General features: G+C 33.9%; 1 protein-coding gene across 1 annotated transcript in view; it reads right to left on the bottom strand.

The window, feature by feature from the left end:
- Positions 1-18,922, bottom strand: part of LOC114329176 (ovalbumin-related protein X-like) — a 66,115-nt gene extending 47,193 nt beyond the window's left edge. The window contains exons 1-2 of the mRNA XM_050642946.1: positions 18,733-18,922; positions 10,881-11,672 (exon numbers count right to left, since the gene is read on the bottom strand). Of these exons, the coding sequence (XP_050498903.1) occupies positions 10,881-11,672; positions 18,733-18,843 (903 nt within the window). The 5' untranslated portion in view covers positions 18,844-18,922. The remainder of the gene's footprint in view (positions 1-10,880; positions 11,673-18,732) is intronic.
- Between the last annotated feature and the right edge of the window lie 1,514 nt (positions 18,923-20,436).

Genomic DNA, 20,436 nt, shown 5'->3' with positions numbered 1-20,436 from the left:
ACTGATCTTTAACTTTTACAAGGAAATGGCGGTCGGAGAGATAGGACTTGAGGATTAGAAAGTAGTTGAGAGGAAGGACCTTTCTTATTTTGTATAGCAAGCCAGTGTGCCAGGCTTTATCAAAAGCCTGCGAGACATCCAAAAAGGCTGCAGAGCAGTATTGCTTCTCTTCTAAGGCTTTGTTTATGGAATTGCAGACTCGATGAATTTGCTCGGTGGTAGCATGTTGTTGTCTAAATCCAAACTGGTGGTTGGGTATTAGCTGCTTTTCCACGAGGATTGGCTGTAATCTGTCTAGTAAGAGTTTTTCAAAAACCTTTGACATCACTGAAAGTAGACTGATAGGTCTATAGGACTTAACTTCTTCTACAGACTTGCGTGGTTTGGGTATTAAGATGATTTGTGCCACTTTCCACAAAAGGGGATAGTAACCAGTTCTTAAGATTGCGTTAAAAATCTGTGTCAAATATTGCACGCCTTTCTTGGGAAGTTCTTTTAAAATTCTTGCAGTGATTAGGTCGAACCCTGGGGACTTTTTTGGATTCATATCTGTTTGGATTTTGTTGCAAACTTGTTTGGCTGTGAATTTCTCCAACGGTGCTTCTAGTTGGTATGGATATTCTAAATACAATTGAATATTATCTTCTGCATCAGAGTTGTTGTTTTGGGCATGTGGTTGGAACGCTTCCTCCAGGTATTTGGCAAAGACTGTAGCTTTTTCGTTGTTACTTTTATCCCATCGTCCGTTACTGGCCCGGATAGGCGGATTAGAGAGTTGTGGTCTGTTAATATTTCGTGTTGCCTTCCATAGCGAGTATTCGGAGGTTTCCGTGGCAGATAGATTTTGTAGATATCGTTTTATGTCGTTGTTTTATTGTTGTTTAACAAAGTTTTTAGTCGCGCTGTAGCTTGGTTTAATCTATTTTTATCCTGGGGTGCACGGGTTCTTTGCCATACTTTCCTTAGTCTTCTTTTTTCTGCGATTTTTTCTTTTATTTCGTTGGGTAAATCAATTGGTATATTTACTACTTAGATATGGTGGAGGTTCTGTTTCGAGGATATTCGTGGATATCATGACCAAGACAGGAGAGTGGTCGGATGAAAGATCGAAACAAGATTGTGCTGTCTGGGATTCAAGTGGTATTCCTTTCGTCACACAGAAATCAACCAAATCTGGAATTTTGTTTGTGTCTGTGGGCCAGTATGTGGGTTCGCCAGTAGATATGTATTTTAGGTTGTTTGTTTCCATTGCCATGTATAATTGCCTACCTTTCGGGGTTATTAGCCTGGATCCCCAGTGAGTGTGTTTTGCGTTATAATCGCCGCCTGCTAGAAACCTGTTTCCTAGTGTGTTGAAGAATTCTTGGTATTGATTTTTGGCTATAGTATGTCGTGGTGGACTATATATTGCAGTTACTGTTAAAGGACCGTTCCGGTCTTGCTAATACTTGTTGCTTGTATATAGTCTCTTTTAAACTTATTTAACTCATGGTGTTTTATCGATGACTTAATTATGATTGCAGTTCCTCCATGTGCAGTGCCATCTGGATGTTTGGTGTTATATATTGCATAGTTGGGAATTCTCAGATAGCTTCTATTTGAAAAGTGTGTTTCAGATATTAACATTATGTCGATGTTGTGTATTAGTATAAAAGCTTTAACCTCTTGAGCATGATTTGTTAGCCCGTTGGCATTCCAAATAGCTATTTTTAAGAATTTGATCATTTTGTTAATTTAGTGACGACGGTGGTGAGAAAGTTTAACAGTGTACCCATTTGTTCCATCAGGACTTTTATCATATTCTTTAGTTCAGCCATGTCATTTGAGGCGGGAGTATTGGTAGTAATTACTTCTGTTTGGTTTGTATTACTATTCGTAATTTGTTGTGAATTATTAACGATTTGGGCGTAGGTAACTCCTGCTTGGACATGTTGTGCATGATTAATTGGCATACTAGGCCTGGGTCTAACCGTTGGGAATTTTTTCGTTTGTAGCTCCTTGTATACCCTGTAACCTTTGTAGTTTGCTGGGTGGTCTCCCTCGCAGAGTACACACTGGACGTTGGCACTTCTTTCTTTATTAGTGCATTGCTGTGTTGCATGATCCCCTGTGCACTTTACACATCGTGGTCTAAGGTGGCAGTATGATTTGGTATGTCCGTATCGTTGACATCTAGAACATTGTGGTATCTCTCTTTTTTGGTACGGTGGTTCAATTTTAATCTTATGGTTTAATAGGAACTCAATGTCATATATCTCTATTATTATCAGAAGGTTCCAGGCCGACGAAAAATAGTGATAGCTGATCTTTAGTTTTAGGGTGTTTGATATTCCAAATGTTTCTAACAGTGTGGTCTTTCTCTTCTATTTCCTTTTTTATAAGATTTTTGTCCATCGAGTAATGCATGTTCTTAAGAACAACCCTGAAACTGCGCTCGTTTTTTATTTGATAAGTATGAAACTCTGTCTTTTTTTCCGATAGGGCTTTTGTTATTGTACTATAGTAGTCAGCAGATTTTGGCTGAAGTTTAACTTGATCGGAGCTAAGAACTTTTAATTCATAATTATTTTCAGCAATTTGGTTTAGTAATTCGATAAGTGGGGGAATGTGTTTAACCCCTTTAATAAATATTGGAGGCGGTTTGGTTATTTTCTATTTTTCACTTGTGCTTTCATTGTCATTTATTTCATCATCTTTTGACTCGCTATTTAGTGCCTCGAATCTGTTAGAAGTGGTAGTCGGCGAGTTCAGCCAGTAATCGTTTATTTTTGTTTGCTTTACAATTCTTTTGTCTGGACTAGTTCGATGTCTTTTGTTGGAGTTTTCGACTGTTTTCCATTCGGTTTGATTTAATGAGGTGGAAGGTGGGTTAGTATATTGGGGTTGCTTTAAGGGTTGAGAGTAAGATGTGTTTAATGGTTGAGAAATTTGATTATTACCTTGTAATTGTTGATCAGTGCACATTTGGTATTTTGGAGCGTACGCCACTGGCTGCTGACTAGTACCCATTACGTCGCATTGCATAGGTTCGTTAGATTGCAGAATATTCTGATTTATCACCGTCGAAGCGGAATCCATTTTCGTTTTTTGGGTCCCATTAACAATCGTTTAATTTGCTTCACCACAAACTGGATTTTTTTTTGTATTTATATTTAACTAAAGATAAGCATCTTTAATGAGTCACATACTTAAAACATTTTTGAAAATAATACACAGTAGAATTGTTAAAACTCTCGAATATGAAATCAGTGACACACAATTTGGCTTTAGAAATGGTATGAGCACACGAGATGCTTTGTTCGGCTTGAATGTGCTGGCCCAGAGATGCATGGACATGAATCAGGATATGTACTTATGTTTTGTAGACTTTGAAAAGGCATTTGATAAAGTTCAACATAAGAAGCTTGTAGATATATTAAAAAGCAAAAATATTGACAGTCGTGACATGAAAATTATATCTAATATATATTGGAATCAAACTGCCAAGATAAGAGTTGACAACCAGGATACGCAAGATATCAAAATACAGAGAGGAGTCCGTCAGGGTTGCGTGCTGTCTCCACTACTTTTCAATGTCTACAGTGAAGCGGTATTTCAAGAAGCGCTCTCAAATTCAATAGAAGGTATATCTATCAATGGAGAAGTTTTGAACAACTTACGTTTTGCAGACGATACAGTAATAATAACAGATAATAACAATGATTTACAGAACGTAATGGACCGCCTTAATGAACGCTGTCATGAGTACGGACTGAAGATGAATTTAAAGAAAACTAAATGCATGATCATAACTAAATCAGCACACGTAAACATCCAATTAACTATTGAAGATACTGTGATTGAGAGTGTGGATAACTACAACTACTTAGGAACATGGATAACATCAAATGTAGACCAAACCAAAGAAATTAAGACACGTATTGAAATAGCACGTGCATCATTCATTAAACTTAAAAATTTTCTTTGTTGTCGGGATATAAGGTTAGAACTACGCCTAAGGATGCTTCGATGTTACGTGTTCTCTACTCTTCTTTGTGGCTTGGAAGCGTGGACGTTGAAACAAGTCCATTTGAATAAGTTGGCCGCCTTTGAATTTTGGTGTTACAGAAGAATCCTACGAATATCATGGATTCAAAGAATGTCGAACGTGGAAGTAACTAGAAGGATAGGAAATCAACCGGAAATAATACTAACTATCAAAAGACGAAAACTTGAGTACTTGGGACATGTGATGAGAGGGCAAAAATACTCATTATTACAACTTATTATGCAAGGCAAAATCCGAGGAAAGCGAAATGTGGGAAGACGAAGAACATCCTGGCTTAAGAACTTACGGGAATGGTTCGAATGCAGTAGTGCAGAGATATTTAGAGCGGCAGTCAACAGGGTCCGCATTGCCGAGATGATTTCCAACCTTCGATAGAAGATGGAACTTAAAGAAGAAGAAAGATAAGCAGACTGGTAATATCGACTGTCTCGTTCGAAATTCAAACAAAGACTAGAGATTAATAGGAAAGAAAATAAAAGAGGCCAAATCCACCTGGCTGGCAAATCAATGTAGTGAAATAGAAGAATATTCTAAAAAGTATGATAGCTTTAACATGCACAAGAAAATAAAGGAAATCACAAATACACAGCGAAAAAAGAAAGATGGCCTTCTTAAAGACATAAATGGAAAAATTATTATAGAAGTCAAAGAGAAATTAAAAAAGTGGAAGATATACATAACAGATCTGTTTAAGGATAATAGACAAGAACCGGAAGAAATCGACAGCGAAACGGGACCAGAGATCATAATGGAGGAAATCGAACAAGCAATACCAAACGCAAAAAACGGAAAAACTGTAGGTCCAGACGAAATACCTGCGGAATTACTGAAATGTCTAGACGATGAAACTCTACCGGTACTACTGCATCTGTTTAATGAAGTATATAAAACCGGAAAAGTCCCTCAGAAATGGTTGGTGTCCACCTTTGTAACAATACCAAAAACAATATACGCCAAAGATTGTTCGGACTATAGGACAATATCACTAATAAGCCATACCCTCAAAATATTTCTAAAGGTGATTCATGGAAGATTATACAGAAAGCTAGAATAATGATATGGATGATACCCAATTTGGGTTCCGCAAAGGACTTGGAACAAGAGAGGCATTGTTTGCGTTTAATGTCCTCTCTCAAAGATGCTTAGATATGAACCTGGATATTTATTCCTGTTTCATCGACTTCGAAAAAGCGTTCGACAGGGTCCGACATGAAAAACTAATAGAATTATTGAAAAACAGAGATATAGACAGACGAGATTTACGAATTATCATCAATCTGTATTGGAATCAAAAGGCCAATATAAAGATAGAAGAACAAGAATCCGAGAATATTGATATAAAGAGAGGAGTAAGACAGGGTTGTGTTCTGTCGCCGCTACTGTTTAACCTGTACAGTGAAGCCATATTTCAGGAAGCGATAGCGGAGCTAAGTGATGGAATCTCTATAAACTGAGGAATAGTAAATAACATAAGATTCGCTGATGACACCGTTATAATGGCAGACACCCTGGAATCGCTACAAGAATTGCTAAATAGAATTAACGATTATTGCATTCGATACGGACTAAAAATAAACAAGAAAAAAACTAAATTTATGATTGTCTCAAAAACAGAACATGGAAATGAAAGGTTAATGATAGAGCAAACCCAAATAGAAAAAGTTAAGACATACAAATATCTGGGAACCTGGGTTGATGACAAAAATGACCAAAGCAAAGAAATTAAAGTCCGAATTGAAACTGCAAGGCAAGAATTTATAAAATTGAAGACACTGCTTACAAACAAAGACCTTCAGTTGCCTCTCAAATTGAGGGCTCTAAGATGCTACATATTTTCTATACTGCTATACGGAATGGAAGCTTGGACATTGAAGAGACAACACATAAGAAGAATAGAAGCGTTCGAAATGTGGTGTTACAGAAGAATATTGAAAATTCAGTGGGTTCAAAGGATTACCAATGTTGAAGTGCTACGACGTTTAAATAAGGAGTTAAAAATTATGAAAAATGTAAAGACTAGAAAACTGGAATATTTGGGTCACATTACCAGAGGAGAAAAATATGAGTTGCTGAGAATTATTATGCAAGGAAGGATCCAAGGAAGAAGAAACATAGGAAGAAGACGCATCTCCTGGCTGAGGAACCTTAGAGAATGGTTTAACTGTAGTTCATTACAACTATTGAGAGCAGCAGCCAACAAAGTGACCATAGCCATTATGATATCCAACCTCCGATAGGAGAGGGAACTTTAAGAAGAAGCTAATTTATTATACCAAAACCAAAGGATCTTTCGCATTTACTAGTACGTTAGTTAGATGGCTGTACTCCAGTTACTTGAGAATAAAAAGAATGAAGAAAATTTATCCATGGGAAGCCGAGAAAATACATTTTTTTAATGTATACCGATTTTGAACTTTCAGGTTCTATTTTTTTAACCTAGTTTTTGATTGGGATTTTGGCATTTTTAGTATATTTCACGCGTAATACCGATTGTTTTTATTATTATAAAATGTTATGAGTGTCTTGAAGATAAGAGAATTTTTACGTAGAAAGAGAACCGAAATAAAAAGTTAATGGTTTAAAGAAATTAATTACCTGGGAGCCAAAATAGATCAAAATGGTCATGATGAACGGAAGATAAGGCAAAGATAGCTAAAGGAAATAAAAAATGTGGAGCATTAAGAACAATAATGAAATCCAAATCCTTATCAACCAAAACAAAAATCAGAGTTTATAAGACTGTTATTATACCTACACACATACGCATGCGAAACATGAGTGCTAAAAAAAGTCAGAAAGAGACCTTTTCGAAAGATAGGAGAGAAAAATGGAAAGAGCAATATATGGAGATGTGACGATAGAAATTCAGTGGAGAAGAAGAACAAATAAAGAATTGGAAGAATTGTGTAAAGAGCCAACAATAACGACGACGATCAAAGCACAGAGAATACGATATTTTGGGCACATCGAAAGAATGTGATGTAAAAGAATGCCAAAAATGGTACTCTCATGAAGACTAATACAAAAACGAAGGAAAGGCGGTCCAAGAAAAAGATGGAAGCCCAGTGTGTATGAAGACCTGAAGAAAAGTACATTGAGATATGGAAAAAACTAGCATTGGACAGAAGGAGATAAAGGGAGGTTGGGAAGGAGTGTATAAAAAGACTAAAGTGTAATAAAATGTAAAAAAAATTGACTAAAATCCTTTATAAAAGGCTTATTTGTTAAAATCCCTAAAAAGGGCTACATCACAGAACTAGCTTTCGATCGGATGCGTATAACCTGATAAGATAATGCAAATTTTTTAAATTTTAACTACGGTTTTAAGAAAAGTTATAGGTTATACTCACTTGATTCTAACATGCTAACCACCAAAATACAAAAATATATGGGTAAAAACCCTTTAAAATTATTCCGTCATGGAAACAGACAAAATATCGGGTTTTTGACAAAACATCGTAAGCATCAATTTTCCGAAAATGGGATTTTTATCTTAAATAGTTCCTTACGATAGTATACAGCTAATTAAAAATTATTTTTTTCCTAATAACATCCGAATTGTCTAAAATTGAATTTAATGTTTATCGTAACCACCGCATTTCAAACTCATTTTGTGCCTATGGTATCGTAAACGCCAAGGTAGTACCAACAGTTGATGGTAAACGCCATCAATCTTGTCGTTTACGTTTGGATATTTTGCCGCTTACGATAAGATTCAATGACCAAAATGACCGTTAGGATTACTCAGTGTTATCTTAAATGTGTTAGAATTCAGTGGAAATTTTATTTCGCTGCAACAATTTAAAACGAAAATAGTGGTAGTTTTTATAAATCCTTTTATTCAATAGATGCGGTAAGTTTGTAATACTTGTTTTTATGGTTTATTGTCTTTTTCATAGAATTTGAAGTCTAATTTACTAATTTGGTAATGACGTAATCTATGGTTTTTAGTTGTTCTTGTGCACATATCATAAATATTATATTTGCAACAAAAATATATCAACTTAGTAGTAAATATATCAACGTAGTAAGTTCACTGAAACCTGAAACAAATGTAGGGGAGTCAATATAGAACGAACATTGAAACATAGTTTTTAATTCCAAACAACTTTTTTTATTAACAATTTTCGATATTGTGAAATATAAAGCTACTTTACTCTTGAACAAGATTCACATTTTTTGACATACCTCGTATGAAATTAATGAAATTTAATATCTGATAAGTAGTTTTTTTAAACTAATAATAAAAAGTAATCAATAGTTTCCAAGTTATGCAGACATACTGTGTAAGAGCTCAAAACAATTACATTTATACATTTTTAAGCTTGTTATTATTTAGGTAAGTTGTAGGTACAGAAAAAGGTTTTGATGACTTTGTACAAACATTTTTTTAACTGATATTTTTCGGTTATTGTATTACCTACATTTGTTTTATCTTTCTTAATTTTCTCAAAAAGATGTTGTTTATTTCATGTCTAACGCAAAATAATTTAGTGCAGTTTAAAGATTACATCTTAAGCTTTAAAAAAACACATAAACCTATGTCGGAAACATGTCATACCACAGGAGTTTGTGCAAGAATATGAAGAGTTAAGTTACAAAAGTGAAATTCCTGACACATTGGCAGAAACTGATGAAGAAGATCAGAGTGTCACATATTAATATATGTATTAAATTTTATTTTTCTTTGTCGATTTTTGTCATGAGTCATGAATAATATTTTTCCTCTTAAGATACTTACGTTATTTATGAATATTCATTTATAAATTGATACCTTAAAACTATCGATGTTTATCTTAAGCGACAAGCTTCAACTAAAATTTACACAGACAAGGTCTCACAAAGTATCGTATGCTACATAATTTAATTAACCCTAGAACAGCACAGCTCGTTCATCTAACGTAGACTGCACAGTGGGGTCTCGAAAACTCTAATTGATTTTTTTTAGTAATAAATGTTATGTATTTATTTTTTCTGCTGTATGTAGTACAAAAAAATAAACAACAATATCTTATTTTCAAAATATGTTTATTTGAAAGAAACATTTCTCATTAGATCTGATAAACATGAAATAGCTATTTGTATAACAAGGGAGGAAAGTGCTACTTTTCCTCCCGAGAATGAATTTACTGCACGACGCGTAGCGGAGGGTAGTAATCATTCAAGGGAGGAAAAGGCACTTTACTCCCATGTTATACATAGGGTTTTTCCACCTTCCTTAAATAACAAGTAATTTTTTCATTTTTACTTAATTTATTTATGTAACTAACCAACGAAATTTATTAGAACTAAAACTAATAAGTACGTACAATATAACTGTCAACTGTTAAATATAAGTCAAATTATGAATGTAAACATTGTTAAATCAAAATAACAATTTACTGTTTTTTACCATTCTGCAAAATATAGGGTGTTTTATAAATAAACGTTAAAATGTATAGATCCTTACCTAATAGAAAATAGATATTGTACAGGGCGTCAATAAGTTATATTTCATGAATGAAATACCATGACGTCACTTTTACTTTTTCCTCCAAGTACAACTTTGCTCCCTAAAATCAGGTCCGGAAAAGTATACTTTCGGTAGAGGTAGGTGGAAAAAACATAAACTAGTGTTTTATTACACTTTTTTTAAAATATGGAGATATGACAAAAAAATTAAACAAAATTCCAGTGAAATAAAACTTGTCTCTTAAAAACACTTCAAACTAAAATAAAACACAATACTTGTTACAAGATAACTATTTGTTACTCTTAGCCACCCTCTTCAACTTTGGTTTTGACACCCATATCATAATTGAGCTTGATGTGCTAAACAGTACGATGTTATAAACAATTTTTCCCAGTATACTGGCGATATTTCTTTTCGAGGTATTGGGTTCTGTTTGTTCTTCTTCATTATCGTCGCCACTTTGTTCGTTATCAGTGTCAGACTGATGTTCAGGAACATATTCATCGTCTTCATCTGATGAGTCTCCAAAATTATATTCGATGGTCTCAGGTTCATCTTTATTCGCCCACAGGTTTTCAGCTTCCCACTCTAATTCTTTTGTTGTGAGTGGACGCTAAAATTTTCTCTTAGCATCTGACATACTAGCAAATAACAAAAAATCACCTCAAAATTTTAACACCCTTTAACTGCACACTGGGTCTGTAGTACCCACAGCTCCACTAAAAGCGTCACAGCAAACTATACAACAAATTTACGCGGCGCAGCGACTGTCTCTCAACGTAGTCGGCTCTTAACCGAATTTACGTGCAAGAGATCGCCAAAAAACGCAGACATAATGTGTAAGTTACTTTTAACGATTCATGAGCGTGGGTTTTTCAGACCCCAGTGTGCAGTTCCAGGGTTAAAGAATGTTATATTACAGTTTTTTTGTTTAATTATTATCTTTCTTTATGTACTAATTTATCACAGTTTCAAAATTTTAATTATATTAACCGAAAAGTCGGTAGAAGAAAAAGTCGCCTCCTGTAAAATTTGCGTTTTGTCGGTTACGATGTTTTGTCAAAAAGCCATCGAATGAACCTAAACATGAATGTACAAAATATCCCATGTATTATGCTCCAGGTACCATTTGAGCCCAAAATTGACTTGTTCACATGTTGACTAGATGATGGCAAGTGGATAATGACAACGGAAAACCCGAACGATGACATGGCAGAAACGACAGTTCCGCCGGAAGTTTAAATGTAAGTTGAATAAAATAAAATGTAATCAGAAATGCAAACGGTTTAGCGCTAGACCTACAAGGCCTGTTGACTGTAACAAATATAAAATAAATAATATTTATGTTTCTAAACAAAAATTAATATATCTATATCCTACCGATTCTAAGATGGATGTAAAATTAATTGTTGTTTCTATTCTGAATTTGGGCAGCGTTACTATAACAGCAGATGGATTCATCTTTTGAGGAGCCAAATATTTCGCCATGTTTTGTTCGACATCTGCCAGTCCATTTATTGCATCGGGTAAAACAAACGTCATACTAATATTTCCGTCGGCGAATTCAAGCTCCAAAAATTTAGCTTTAAGTTTTTCATTGTATGCATACTTAATGATTCCTTCGTTTTGCATGGTGGGGATTTTTTGTGATTCTGTAGGTGAGCTGTGGAACAGTATATCAGCAGTATTATCTACTGGGAAAGGATTCTTCCATTGTCCTGTGAAGTATAAAGCATTGACTAATACTAATTTCGTGTCAGATGTTAACGTTTCAGAATCAATGAGATCTTTAATTTTGTTGTTAGTTTTTTGTTCAACCCAGCTATTGATCGTGTTAGCTGCCTCATGTGCATTCTCAAAGTCTAGGTTCTGTACTTCTGCATCATAAATATTAACGGCAGTATCGTTAAATTCTTTACTAATTAAAAAGTTTTGAGCTAAATATATTTTGTTTGCTGAAAATAATTTGACCAGTGTTTGATCTATATTGAGGCGCGGTGTTATATTAGTGTATGCTGTATTGACACCTTCTATATCAGTGGGTAATCTCAAATTCTCTAACAATTGATATTGCGTCTCTCCTCTAGCTCCATTTGCAAGTAAACTTAATATGATTTCCGCAGACACTCCACTAAACATAAAGTTATTTCTGTTAAATGTTTTCCCAACTTCCTGTAACATAAAAAGAGTTGTACCAGTAAAATTTTAAAAAACAATCTATTCCAGTACTCCAGTCGTCAAAGATGAAAATAACGCTGAACCTTTAAAGACCATACGAACAAGTTGACTTTTTCTGAAAAGATCAATTTTGGGACCCCAACAAAATTGCAAAAAATACGCCACTCCTACCTCCTAGCTTCCGCCTGAAATCCCCCTCATAGTTGTGTTAAGGACATGTTAAGGATGTATATGTACGCCACAGAAAAAATTCAAACAAGGAAGGTAGCGATGAAATAATTTTGAACAAAAATTTTTATTATTTAAAGCACTTTTTGCATAGTTCTCTAAAAATTCGATATCTTTTGATCAGTGATTTGATTGTACCGGGTGTCCCAATAAGAATGGCTCTCGGCCATATCTCAGGAACCGTTTATAGTACAGCTTTGAGAAAAAAATATTTATAACAAAAGTTGTTTCGGGAAAAGCCTGGAAATTATTTTCATAATTGTAGGTCCACCGCTAGAGGGCGTAATTGAATGTCAAAAATAAAAAAATCAAAATTTTACAAAATTTGTCCAATTAAAGGGCACTGGAAAACCGATCATCGTATTCTTTATAAAATTCTGCGTACATTTGGTTTGATAAGTCCGGTTCTGCTAAATCGAATTTTGCGAACTTGGTCTTTTTCATCAATGTAAGAGTTATAATTTCGGAACAGCCTAATAAGTAGTATGCCAACTAGGAGGCGTTATTTAATTATTTTCAGAAATCTAGTTTTCTTTGGAAAATATTGTATACAAGTATGCATTTTTAATACCGTATTACAAAATTAGACCAAATTAGCAACATAAGATCGAAAACCGCATGTCGATACCTTTTCTCTATCTCGACATATCTAAGATAAGTGTAAGTTTTAAACAACTGTTTCTGTCACCGGTAAACGAAGTTAAGGAAAAGTAGTGTGCTATGGAAAAAACAAAGAAACATTTTCAAGGTGTAAACATATATAATTAATTAAAACAACAATAAGACAAACAACATTATAAAATATAACAAAGAAATAAAAACAACTACTTACTAAGTGAAGACTTAAATGTTCAACTTGTTGCACATCATTTTCGATGCAAGCATTTACTCTTTCAAGAGTATATTATTATTATTATTATTATTATTAAAGAAGAAAAAGGAGCCGAGGTCTAGGACCTATATAGCTCCATTTGACTAAAAAGAACTATGCAAAAAGAAACCTAAACTTAAGACTACATACGACTTATAAATTAATTTAATTTAAGAAACGAAAAATTATTGTTCCCGTGGTACAGAACTAAAAGAGTCATATTTATTTTTGAAGCAATTTACAGATACAGCCCCGACGACGTCGTGTGGAAGTGAGTTCCAGGTATAAAATATTCTATTGGATATAGAGTTCTCACGACATTTACTGTGAAACTGTTGTCTGGCTAATTTGTATGGATCACCCCGCAATCTAAGGTCGTTACTCAAAGGGAAAAGATGTGATAGATCTATCCCAAACTTTCCCTGTAACGCTCTATAAGCAATTATTAAATCCCCACGAAGTCGTCGGTCCATAAATGTAGGATAATTTAAGTAGGTTAACCGTTCTTCGTAGGAAGGACGACGACGGCATTAAGGAATTCTTGTTGCCCATCTTTGCACAGATTCAAGTCGATCAGAATCCCTTTGCCAGTCGACATTCCACACGGGTCCGGCAAACTCTAAAATATGTCTTACATATACACTAAAGAGAGCAATCTCAATTTTTGCTCTCGAAATGCTTTGAATGGCGTTTCGTATTCTCTGGACCATGTTTTCTCTAGTAGACGTCCCAGTAGCAAAAACAAGGTCTTTAATCTGTCCACATAAATAAAAGTCTAAAACAGTTAAATCTGATGATCTAACTAGCCCAAAAATAGGCTTCCACGTCCTATCCATCTATCAGCGAATACCTCATCTAAAAAATCTCTAACTACTCTGAAGAAATGCGCGGGACACCCCTCGTGCTGAAATAACATGGACCTACAAACTGCTAGTGGTACATATTCCAGAAGAAGAGGCAGTTCATTCCTTTTAAATAAATTAGATAGCATTCATCACTCATAGCATTATAGAAAATAAAGGGTCCAATTATCTGACCATCACCAGATTTAACTGTTTTAAACTTTTATTTATGGCGACGGATTAAAGACCTTGTTTTTGCTACTAGATCGTCTACTCGAGAAAACATGATCCAGAGAATACGAAACGCCATTCAAAGCATTTTGAGAGCAGAAATTGAGACTGCTGCCTTGAAACAGTAAATGCTTGCATCGAAAGTGATGGGCAACAATTTGAACATTTAAGTCGTCACTTAGTAAGTAGTTGTTTTTATTTCTTTGTTATATTTTATAGTGTTGTTTATCTTATTGTTGTTTTAATTAATTATACTGGGTTGGGATAAAGTATGGAAACAAGCAAATATCTTTGAAACGAAAAGATCAATATTTATGAAACTGTGCATGCAAGTACAGTGACGCAAAAGGCATCTGTTGCCATATTTTTTGTTACTCCTCCACTTCCGGTTTCACCGGAAATACCCTTAACTTATTTTATTTAAATGGGACACCCTGTATATTTTTGCGGATTTTAAAAGAACTTGTTATTTTTAATTCATACATACCAAATTTGGTAGAAAAATTTGTTAAAAAGTGTCTGTAGATAATTTGTTGTATTAATACAACGTAGTAGGAAATAAACGAGTAATATCTATACTGTAGACTAAAATTGTTGTTTACATGCACTGCATGACTTATTTGAATTTAGTATAGTAGGTAAAACTGTTACTGAACTAATTGACAGAAACAAGTGGTATTAAAAATGGTTCATTTAAGTGAAAAAGATCGTATTGAAATATTAATGATAATCGGTTATGGTGAATTTTCATATTTTGGAAGTGAATTTTCCAAATCGATGGATTAGACCTAGAGGATTTATAAAGTGGCCCGATAGTTCTCCGGACCTCAACCCGTTAGATTTTTTTTCTTTGGGGTTATCTAAAATCACGTGTTTACATTAGGCGACCAACATGCTTGCAGGATTTGAGACAAAGAATAATTGATGAATGTGAATTAATACGTGGAGAAATCTTGCAAAAATTGACTCACGAAATTTTTATAGGCTTGCACGTTGTCAGGAGGTGAACAGAAAACATTTTGAACATTTGAAATTATTTCTTTTATTTTTAATATCATTGGTCTAACGTAAATAAATTAACCTATTTTTTAACTATAAAGAGATTTATTTCTTGTTTTAATACTTTTTTCTTCCAAACTTGGTATGTATAAATTAAAAATAAGAAATTCTTTTCAAATCTGCAAAAATATACAGGGTGTTCCATTTAAAGTAAATAAGTTAAGGGTATTTCCGTGAAACCGGAAGTGGACTAGTAACAAAAAATATGGCATCAAATGCCTTTCGCGTCACTGTACTTGCAGGCAAAGTTTCATAAATATTGTTCTTTTCGTTTTAAAGATATTTGCTTGGTTCCATACTTTATCCCAACTCTGTATAGGTACGTTTACATCTCGAAAATGTTTCTTTGTTTATTCCATACCACACTACTTTTCCTTAACTTCGTTTACCGGTGACAGTAACAGTTGTTTAAAATTTACACGTTTCTTAAGATATCTCGAGATAGAAAAAAGGTATCGACATGCGGTTTTCGCTATTATGTTGCTAATTTGGTCTAATTTTGTAATACGGTACTAAAAATGCATACTTGTATTTAATATTTTCCAAAGAAAACTAGATTTCTGAAAATAATTAAATAACGCCTCCTAGTTGGCATATTACTTATTAGGCTATTTTGAAATTATAACTCTGACATTGACTAAAAAGAGCTGTTTTCAACAAGACCAAGATTACAAAATTCGACTTAGCAGAACCGGATTACAGCCATTTTTTCATAACAAGGTTCCCACTAACTCCCATTTCTTATTTGCAAAGGTAGACTTGCCCTTTTATTGGGAAAATTTTGACGCCTTCTAGCGGTGGACCTACAATTATTAAAATAATTTTCAGGCTTTTCCCGAGGCAACTTTTATTATAAATATTTTTTCTCAAAATTGTACTATAAACGGTTCATGAGATATGGCCGAGAACCCTTCTTAGTGGGACACCCGGTACATATTTTGCGGTAAATGAAGTCCATTTCAATAAAGCTGTTAAATAAATAAACGTTCCGCAATTTTTGCCATTTTTTACTATTCTTATGAGATCCATGAACTTTATTAGTTCCGTTGAACAGTATCTATGGAGTTTCCTTTGATAGAGCCTAGTCTTCAAAATCTATATCATAAAATTTCGATTCTGAGTTTTGGCAACAAATATGAGGCATTTGTTGCTCAAGATTTTGCTCTAGTAATGAAAACTACATAGTGATCAGTCAATGGAAATAATAAATTTTATTGATCTCATGGGAATCGTAAAAAATGGCAAAAATCGTGTAACATTTATTTATTTAACAGCTTTATAGAAGCTGACTTCATTTGTGACAAAATGCCAAAATTGGAGATGAAATCTGCTCCTCTTTTGGTCTTTAAAACGCATTTTTATTTTTGTCAATAAAACGTTCTATTCAAAAGATATCCAGTTTTTACCGAGGAGTTGATACAAATTGTATTTAAAAAATTGATTTCGCGGGCGTAAATGACATTCAAAATCGCCGGTCGCTTCAATCGTTGGTACTAAGAGAACAGATTCTTGGTAAGTCGATTTTTTCCGTCTCTGAGGGGGGATTTAGGAGGAAGCCCGTATAGGGCTTCATATAGGGCTTTCAAAATTCGTAGTATTCATATGATTTTTAGAGTTCAAATCCCTGACAACTGAACTACAGTAAAAAAGGAAAAAATAATGCTATGTTAGAAAAATAAACAGCAAATAATATTCTAAATTATTTTTTCATTGTTTGTAACGGGCAGGCAAATGGTTTTGGGGTCTACAATATATATTTACTTCATCATAACGCTCGGTAGTCGATAGGATATCAGTAGAATGATTAAGTATCTTCAAAGAAAACTCAATCCTCCACAACAAACTACCATTATTGGCGACAAAACTGTTGGAAAATTGAAGATAGTTATTTTAATTATTTAATTGAGATTTTAGAATTAAAAAACAACCAGCACGTAGGTAGACATCAGAAAAAGTCAACTCAAATATACAACTTTAGATAAATAAACATGAAATCAAAAAAGTGCTGATAGAACTGAAAATAATAAAAAAGCACCAGGCAAAGATGGCATGTCCATGAAGATTCTCTATATACGCATAATAATGTGAAGGACGGTCTGGACAACCTGGGGGAATAGACCTAAAGAAATTAGGTAACTACATAGTGTAGGCATATACTCTGAAAGGTACGATAAAAGGATACCGTGAACATAAATCAAAATAAAACGTCTGATAAAACATACAAAAGAGATTATTGAAGAGTATTAAAAAACTAAGATGAACCGAACAGAAAAACACAGTAGAAGCAGAGTATAGACGAATAAGCAACAATATCAAAATAAATAAATAGAGGTGTAGAAAAATACAATACAGAAATTTTTGAAAGAAAAAGTATAACCATAGCTTAAAAATATTAAGAAAAAGTTTTACAGTTTTAAGAATAATTGCTTGTTTTAATAATAATGCTGGCGAGTCTATCCACCTCTCACTCAATAACTCTACAAGTAGGTACTATAATAAATGCTCTTAAAATTACTGATTCCCTCAGTTCCATCAATACCATTAACCAACTTGACACAGTATATCCAATTGCTCTACTAATTAAAAAATAAGTACCAACCATACAAAACTGTAACCATCCCACACTGTATTATTTTTATGAGTCCCGTCACACATTTGACTTCAAGAAAATGAAGCAGCAGATGCTATAGCACAATAAGCAACAAATAATAAAACTACAATCGAAGTGATAAACATAATGAATGGTAATTGATTTAAAATAATTTGCTAAAGTGAAGGTGGAAAATTTGTGACAAAACCATTAGGACAATTCAACTTCAAAACTTCGAGAAGTGAAAACATCATGGGCGTGGATGCTGCGTACCAAAAAAAAGTTAATTAATGGCAAGCTGAAAATTTGTTAATATCTTAACGGTGTCTAGTCGGACAAACTTTGATGTATGGGAACACTGGAATAGAGGAAGTGTTAATTGTGAAACAGGTTAAAAATTTGGAACGTCAGACTACGAAAACGTCTCATGTATTTTGTCGGACAGAACTTCCAATTTATTTGTTACCCTTTCATTAAACTCTCATGCAAAAATCAGACTGGTATTTATCTCCAACTGGGCATTTTAATAAGTCCGACACGTGGAACATGTCAAATGACAGGAATTATATTGGTGATAAATGGTAGTCTGAGTTTTGCATGAGAGTTTAATGAAAGGGTAATAAATCAATTGGAAGTTCTGTCCGACAAAATACATGGGACGTTTTCGTAGTCTGACGTTCCAACTTTTTAACCTGTTCCACAAATAAAACTGCCCCTGTTCCGACTAGTTTGTCCCACTAGACACCGTTAAGCTATTAACAAATTTTCAGCATGCTATTAATAAACTTTTTTTTGGTAATATCACTGTAATCCGTGGAAATATTAAATTCCCAAGAAAGCTTATAAAGTCGTTGTTACTCGACTTTGTTATGGACATACCCGGCTTACCCACAGAAATATTGGTGGCACTAATCCCACGATATGTGGCAACTGTAATGTGTCCCATGTAGAATGTTATATACCAGTTGGAAAGATAGAGGAACCACTTCATCGGATCAGTAAATCAAATTTCGCACGTACTAAACAAAATGTAATATTTTTAAGTAAATTATCTGATAATTATGTATATCGCTAATAACCACAGATGCTAATGTGACTATGTTTGAAAAATAAAAAAAAATAATATATTTGTAAACTCAGACGAATATTTGGGAGCATTAAATATCAGATACAATAATTTTTATTGAGTTATTGATATTAAATTGTATTTCTGTAAACAAAATATTCTTTTACCTGAAACGCATCTATTGTAAATTCATTATTGGCCTTAAGAACGCTCTCAAATTGATTATAAGCATTACATCCAAAAATTACACATACTAAAACAATTACAACGTAACGCATTCTTACAATTCGGTTTTCACAGATCACATAAACTACAGTATGGTTTGTAGACTGCTGACCGGATCAATTATTGGTAAAGCGATTTATTACCAATATCTCAATAACTTTTATATTATATATTTGTTATCAGAGGAATACGCAACATTGTAAAATATAAAAATTTAACAGTGTTAAAAACAACGTTGCTAAGTGTTTCAAAAATTAACGTTTAAATATAATTTTAAAATCTGTGAACGATGTTTATTATGATATAGAATCAAAAAGTACCAGAGATGCTCAGAAAATCAGATAACCATGTAAGAGGCTTCTCTTAACAAACGAGTAAATTTCAAAGAGATTGTTAGAGATATGCCTACACATGGATATTTAATTCATCAAATTCTTCTTCTTCTTCGAATGCCTCCTTCGGGGGCATTTTGAGAGTCTAGCTGAGGCTCCCCACTTAGATATCCTGTTGAGTTTGTAGCGGTTTGGATAACATTTTCCTCGTTATTTTTGGAATATCATTTTCTTCTGAACTATCGGGTATCGTCTCCGTAAATGTAATACCTTCTAAATTACTATTAAAAACTATTTTAATTTTATTACAATGTCTTTTCCACGTAAGTTTACTACCTAAAGGATTTACCAAATATGCTCTTCTACCTACAATTCGCAAAATCTTTGCTTTGCACCACGACACCTTGGTGTTTCTATAATCTTTAACTAAAACGATATCCCCCACTACAAACTTTACCTGTCTCCTCCCCCTATAATATTTCTTATTATTTTCTTGCGCTTGCATCAAGTTATGTCTAATTTCTGTTTAATCAACTGGATTCGATTATTGCTTTTGTAAATCATCAGGTTTAATTAAACCTAGACGCGTTCGCAACGCCCTTCCAAAAAATATCTTAGCGGGAGAAGTACCTCTCAACAGGTGCACTGTGTTCCTATATGTTAATAAAAATTTAGACAATGATAAATTAATACTTCTTTGATCAATATCTTTTAACACAAAATGCTTTACTGTTTTAACGTTATTTTCAGCAGCACCGTTACCGTTGCAATGTGCTGAAAAGGGGGATATTGTTATATGTTTAATATCATTAATTTAAGTAAAATTTTTAAATTCTTGCGATGTTAGCTGCGGGCCGTTATCGCTGACAAGTGCTTCCGCTAAACCATACCGAGCAAAACACTCCCTAAGTTTAGCAATCGTAGCCATTGAGGTGATTGAAGACATTGGACAAACTTCCACCCATTTAGAAAAAGCATCCAAAAATATAAGAAAAAAAATTAGTTTTTCGTGTTTCGGCAAAATCTTTATGCACTATGCACGCGTGACCAAACATTTTGAGGAATGCTCCAGCCTTGCAAAGGAACCTTAGGCGGATCTGCCTGCATGCTCTGACAAGGAATGCAATTCTTACTGAGAACTTCAATTTCTGTATTTAATGATGGTCACCAAATATAAAATTTTGAACACACGTGAGAAATTTTTCTCAAAGAAAACAGGAATGTTACACACTCCCTCCACTCATCAGAAAAATTTCGAAGACAGGTGAGAAATTTTTCTCAAAGAAAATAAGAAGACAGAGTTCTAACCAGAGA

Source organism: Diabrotica virgifera, chromosome 2 (assembly GCF_917563875.1).
Source record: "Diabrotica virgifera virgifera chromosome 2, PGI_DIABVI_V3a".
Taxonomy (NCBI): Eukaryota; Metazoa; Arthropoda; class Insecta; order Coleoptera; family Chrysomelidae; genus Diabrotica; species Diabrotica virgifera.
Note: the sequence above shows the minus strand (reverse complement) of the source record. Positions and strands in the feature narration are given on the sequence as shown.